The sequence below is a fragment of the Hipposideros armiger genome, unplaced genomic scaffold, assembly GCF_001890085.2.
Source record: "Hipposideros armiger isolate ML-2016 unplaced genomic scaffold, ASM189008v1 scaffold_50, whole genome shotgun sequence".
NCBI lineage: Eukaryota > Metazoa > Chordata > Mammalia > Chiroptera > Hipposideridae > Hipposideros > Hipposideros armiger.
In genome coordinates, this window is record NW_017731400.1 from 3,500,005 (window position 1) to 3,506,004 (window position 6,000).

The 6,000-nt window shown below is 37.9% G+C and overlaps 1 protein-coding gene across 7 annotated transcripts in view; it reads right to left on the minus strand.

Moving 5' to 3' along the window:
- Window positions 1-6,000, minus strand: part of CDKAL1 (CDKAL1 threonylcarbamoyladenosine tRNA methylthiotransferase) — a 667,723-nt gene that overhangs the window by 454,980 nt on the left and 206,743 nt on the right. For all 7 annotated transcript variants that reach the window (XM_019640497.1, XM_019640496.1, XM_019640494.1 and 4 more), the window contains one exon: window positions 4,460-4,556. In XM_019640497.1, coding sequence (XP_019496042.1) covers window positions 4,460-4,556 — 97 coding nt within the window. The remainder of the gene's footprint in view (window positions 1-4,459; window positions 4,557-6,000) is intronic.

The following is a 6,000-nucleotide window of genomic DNA, read 5'->3' on the forward strand; positions in this document are numbered from 1 at the left end:
TCAAATGAAATAGTCATCATGCTGACTTTTAAGGATTAGAGCAATCTGCCTGAGAAGATGTATAAACCACTGCACATCAACCTGGTAACAGTCCCAGTGATAACTGGATACCTGTGTTACACAACACATTTGTTCAGCTTGCCAAAGAACATGTGCACCTGTCTAGAGGGCTCAGAGACTGCACATTAGGAAGTTTTGTCATTTACACATTTTCAACATCAAGTTATATATTCTGCTGTGAACTGCATGTTTTAGAAAGTTATAGCCTGTGTATTAATTTGCTGTCTATTTAGGATTTCTAGAGAAATTATACCATTACTACAAAGATAGGCATAATGAATCAATACCAAGACCAAGTTCAAATGCAGTCCCTGTTTATCAGCACAGAAAATCTATACAAAATGTAGTTTTTGGAAACACACTTTCCTGTAACGGAGTAAAACCCAACCTTCCTAATAAATGTCATGCCTACTAATAATGACTACTGCAATAATTGAGAAATAACACTACCTTAAGAAGGACTCGACCAAGCAAATACATATTATTTCACCCATCTATCCCTAACATAACGTCTAACCCATGGACACAAAGTGTATTTCCATCAGATCCTTACGTAGAGATTCCCAGTTAGTCAGTCTCCCCGTGGTCTAGGGCCCAGGAGGCTGGAAACATTCCAGGCTGGAATGTAAGCTCCACGAGGGCAGGGATCTCTGATGATTTCATACTGCTGCGTTCCTCCTCCCTGGAACAGTAGCTAGCACATAGCAGGCATTCAGTGAATACTCTCTCAGTCGAAGGAAGAAGAATGCAGCAGTTGAAGCCAGGCTTTCTGAGTCCTGAAGTCCACTAATTTTTTTTTTCTACCAGACTTTAACAAAGAACATCCTGCTTTCTCACTGACGAATCTAAAAGAAACTTGCCTGCCAACAAAGGAGCTGAAGAGAAGGAAAGGAGTATTCCACAGGTATAGCACAAGATCATGGAGCTACCTGCAGCTAGACAGAGTAACCGATTTAAGCACATAGCAAGTGATAACAAATATTATATATGACGTTGCATGAAAATGCACGCCAAAGTGGATGGTTAACCATAACTATCTGCCAAAAGAGAAACGAAATTTTTCACTGTAAGGTACAATGTTTCAAAATACTGAAAAAACTTAAAAGATCTTGATTCTGTACTGGTTACCTACAAATACATATATTTTAGACACAAAATATAAACTTCACTTACTCAAGCTAGGAAAAAAGTTTTGGTTAAAAAAGATATTTTCATCCAAGACATGTATGTTTGAAATCTGTTGTTTCTCCTCTCCTAATGGAAACAAAATTAGACAGGTTTGTGCTCCGGGACGGGAGAAGGTCACTGTCCCAAAGCCAGCTCTGGACCTAGAAGCTAATAGGTTTCATTTCTATTTTTTTTCTGTGCATCACCACACAAATAATATTAATCACAACTAGATAGTTTCAGGAAGCAGCAAAACAGATAATGAAAAACGCCCAGGGGTCAAATCACCAATTACTATATGCTCTCACCACACTGCTATCTCTGATTATGCCAACAAATGAAATACCCCATTTCTAAACGCTGATATTGATGGAAATTAACATGTTACGATGGTGGTAATATCCTTCTTACTTATTAAATATTTTCTTAAATGCTACAAGCATTTGCAAACAGGGGACAGTGTTGTCTTTTGAACTCAGGTGAGCAATAAGTAGCTTGCTCACCCACTGATCCCGACCGTAAGGCAGCTTTTTGTTTCAATCATTTGGTCAACAGAACTGACACAATCTCCCTGTACTGTGGGGTGACAAAGACAAATCCTAGCAGGAGGTGAAAGCACAGAAAGCAGTTACAGCTGTTCTTCCTTCCACCTCTATTAACGCCCTCCATCAGAGAAATTCTGTGAGGGAATAACAGTTTGCGCCCAGTCTGTAAATCAAATGTGCAAAACAATTTCAAACATCCTCCTAAAAATAGTTTTCCAAGTCACTGAATTTAAACATCTTCATATTTTTTCACACTTCAGAATTGTTTTTCCTTTGTATAAACCAATATCATTTGTTTTTATTTCAGAAGGTTTCTGATTTTTATAGCATTGTAACAATTCTATTGTGAAATAGGTCTCTCCAAACACGAATTACAGATGATTTGGTTTTCCTATTCCAAATTTTCTTTTCAAAATTTTCAGCTCTTTGGACATAATTTTTATATATAGTCAGTTATGATGATGTCATAAAGCTGCTACAGAAAAAATGTTCTATAAAACGATGTTGACAAGGAATAATTTTACAGCTTAATAGTAAATGCTGAAGATAAAATTAAACCACAACTCTAAAACTTTGCTACTGATAGTGTAATTCTACTTTTGGAAGCTTTTCACAATATACTGATTTTAAATTAAAGGCCCTTTGTGGGCATTCATGTCTGATGTATATTCCCTAAAATTCGGCAAATACTTATATCCAACAATTAAGAATAGCTCAGTAAAATATGGTAAATCCTTCAATAGAATATTCATGAAGAATTTAAAATGGTTAAAACCTCATGGAATAAACGCTCATGGAAAAATAAGGAGAAAAAATAATTAGGAGATTATAAGTAGTAAAATATGCAAAAGTTAAAAGTCTGAAGGGGATAAGTAAGGTGGTAATTATTGTTTTAAGGTGATGGAATTACGAATTTTCTGTCTATTCACTTTTTAAGCTATGTGTTCTTAAGTTATTTCTCCAATAGGAGCAAAATAAAATAAATCTAAAGAATTTTAAAGGTAATAAAATGAGACTAGGTGGCAGAACAAAAAGGGTGCTAGATTAAATTTTTTTAAAAACCTATTTACCTACCACATCCATGGGCTTACATTACCCCTGAAAATCACCTTCACATTAACAACACTGTGCATCCTCCCTTACACCATCTTGAGAATCTCCCCCGCACCCTAACCAGCACTAAGCTCTCCACTGCACGCAGTGTGCAGTCCAGGAAAGTGTTACCATAATGCACACAGAGAAGAGGCTATTGTTCCTACTAAAGGAATTCTACTATTCTGGTAATTTAATTCCTTCAGATGAAATCTAATATGAATCCCAAGCTTTTACCACATTCTATCTCTAAAACAGAATTCTAACTAGTTTCCTATTTCCCTAACACAACAGGATTATGTTTATGGAGAAAGCTAGTCTGACACGAAAAGATAACTCAGGAGTTGATATTCATTTCATTCTTTAAACCAAGAGAAATCAAAATGTAAATAGACAAATGGTGAAAATAAACTAGAGTTCCCAAACATTCAGGTTTTGTTTATTTAACACAAGAATGTTTGTTCAAAGATTATTAAATTTGCTAGTGGGGCAAGGACATCACAGCAGAAAACAAGTTCATTACACTGAAAATACAATAGAAGAACCTGTCAACAGTACATCAAATAAGGAAAAATCTAATAAATCTCAATTGTGGTGCCAAGTATTCATATACAGTTTTTCTGTGCACATACAATATTTCTATATGTTTTAAGAACCAATAAAGCCTTTTGAAAGATCATTACTTTGCATACTTTCTACTTTCAGTAGAAAGGCGGGAAGGATGGTGAATCACCACCATGTGGTCAATGAAAAAAAAATATTACCTACAAATACCGACTGACTGCCAACTACCTCTGGGCATTCTGTGAACAGTGAAGGCCACAAAGAATAAGCGAGATAGTAGGTAGCAGTCTCCTGACTTCACAGAGCTGACTGCCCAACAGGGAAAAAAGCATGACAACAACAAGAACACACAGGAATACTCTGTCATTCAGTCAGTCAGTCACCCAACACTCAGAGTGCCTACTGTCTGTCAGGCATTGTGGGGAATGTTTAAGAGACACAGCGAGGGCTTCGAAAAAGACTGGAAAGCTGTCTTCGTGAAACTAATAATTTAAATAGAGAGGTAGGCTTTATTCAAAAAATCATGTTAAGTTAACCCTGAACTCGTAACTCTGTGAAATGCTGAGAGCAAATGACAGCTAAGCGCACGGTAAGCGAAGGGAACCCAGGGACAAGATTGTTGAGGGCTGCTCAGAGTGGTCAGAGAAGGCCCCCCAGAATGGGTAGTGCTGAAGCCGAGACCGGGGGTGGGGAGTCTGAGAAGCATAGCATTCTCATAAGGTACCAGGGATGACAAGTGGTTCAGTGGAGTGGGAAAATTATAATCAAAGGGCAAAAGACGGTACTGGACAGGCAGGCAAAGACCAGGTTTTTATTAAGAAACTTAAATCCCGTACTAAGACGGTTTTGTGCTAAGGTGAAAAAGTGACACAGACATGACAAAGCTTCGGCGGCACGAGGGCGAGTAAGCTGAGGACAGCCGTAAGTGTAGCCCCACTTGTAAACAGCGTAGAACTGGAAACTGAAATGTAGGGTTACCATGCGTCTCAACAATATAAGATTTCCCTTTTCCCCATCAGGCACAGGCTTACCCCTAGGACACTCAGGCCTTTCAGGTAGTCCTGACGAGGCTGGGCTTGAGGAACACAGCCAGCGAGCACTAATTTCTTGTTTTCCTCTTGCGCTTTTCTAAAAGATGAAAGAGAAAACAGTGTGAATTCTTTTGCGCACAAGTGTACCCGTGGAAACTTATGTTAGTGTATATAAGTTCTCTAAATAATAACAAGCCCATCTAGCATGAAACTAGATTTTCTTACAACTGCTGAAAAAAAAAAACATTACAGTAAGACTTCTGAATTATGTGTCTATTTATCATACTATACGATGATATGGTATAGGAAGTATGCAGAGAATGATTGAATGAATGAATGAATGGGCAGAATATAAATAGTATTTTAACAGTAACTGTGTTTCATTTCAATAACTTCTTAAGAGTACTTTGGTATAATTTTTCTACTTGGAATCCTGAAAAAACTTATTAACCGAATCCAAAAAATCTGACTTTCTACGTTGCCTGACATATCCAAGAGAACAACTGCCTGCCCTGGCCCCCGGTTTTACTTTTTTATCAGCACCAAGCACAATGTTGCATACAAATAGTTTTCTTGTAATAAGTGTGAAATTCCTTATCAAATGAAAAACTCCTTTCAGTTACATTAATAATCTATCCAAGGAAGTAACATCTGGCTTCCTCAAGAACTGCAGCCATAACACCTAAAATCACTGCCAAACATCCACGAGAATCTGTGAGGTCACCAATAATTAAATCCATAAAATGCCTGCTTCCTATAATGTGATTCAATTACTTAATTATTAAGCACAGCTAAGACACAATAGTGAGTGTTTAAGAGAACAGAATAAAGAGAAAGACAGGTATGTGCCTTGCACTCAACAAACTTGTGGTTTATAATGGATGAGATGTAAAAGGACATTAAAAAAAAAATACAGCATCAAGTAAAACGCCCTTAGTGGCAGAAAGATGTACAGGTAAAGTATCATGGAGGAAAAAAATATGCATCTAAGAAAAGACAGGAAAAAGCTTCACGCACACACAAAAAAGATAAGGTTAAAAGGAAACAGGAGTTGGAGTGGGCGAAAATGGAGGCAGAGAAAAATCCAGACAGTTGTTACTACACCATGGACAAAGACAAGACGGAAGAAAGGGGGGGGGGGATTTCGTTATAGACAGAATTTAGAAGGAGGCTTTATAAGAATTTATAAAGGAGGATGATAGGGCATATATTGTAGAAGGAGTCTTAAGAAACAGGCTGGACAGTATTTAATTTAGTGGGCAATGAGGAAATCTCTTAAGTTTTGGTAGCAGAGTGGACATCAAGTGGAGCCAAGCTTTGAGAACATGACACTGGTGACAAGATATAAAATGAAACACAATTGGAAAAGGAGCCAAAAGGTGAGGGAATTAATACCCTTGGCAAAAGGATGTGAGGACCTGAATGCATGGGCAAGATAGGGAGAGAGGGGGAGAGAGGAGGAGAGAGGGGAGAGAGGGAGAGAGAGGGAGAGAGAGGGAGAGAGAGGTAATACCCTTGGCAAAAGGATGTGAGGACCTGAA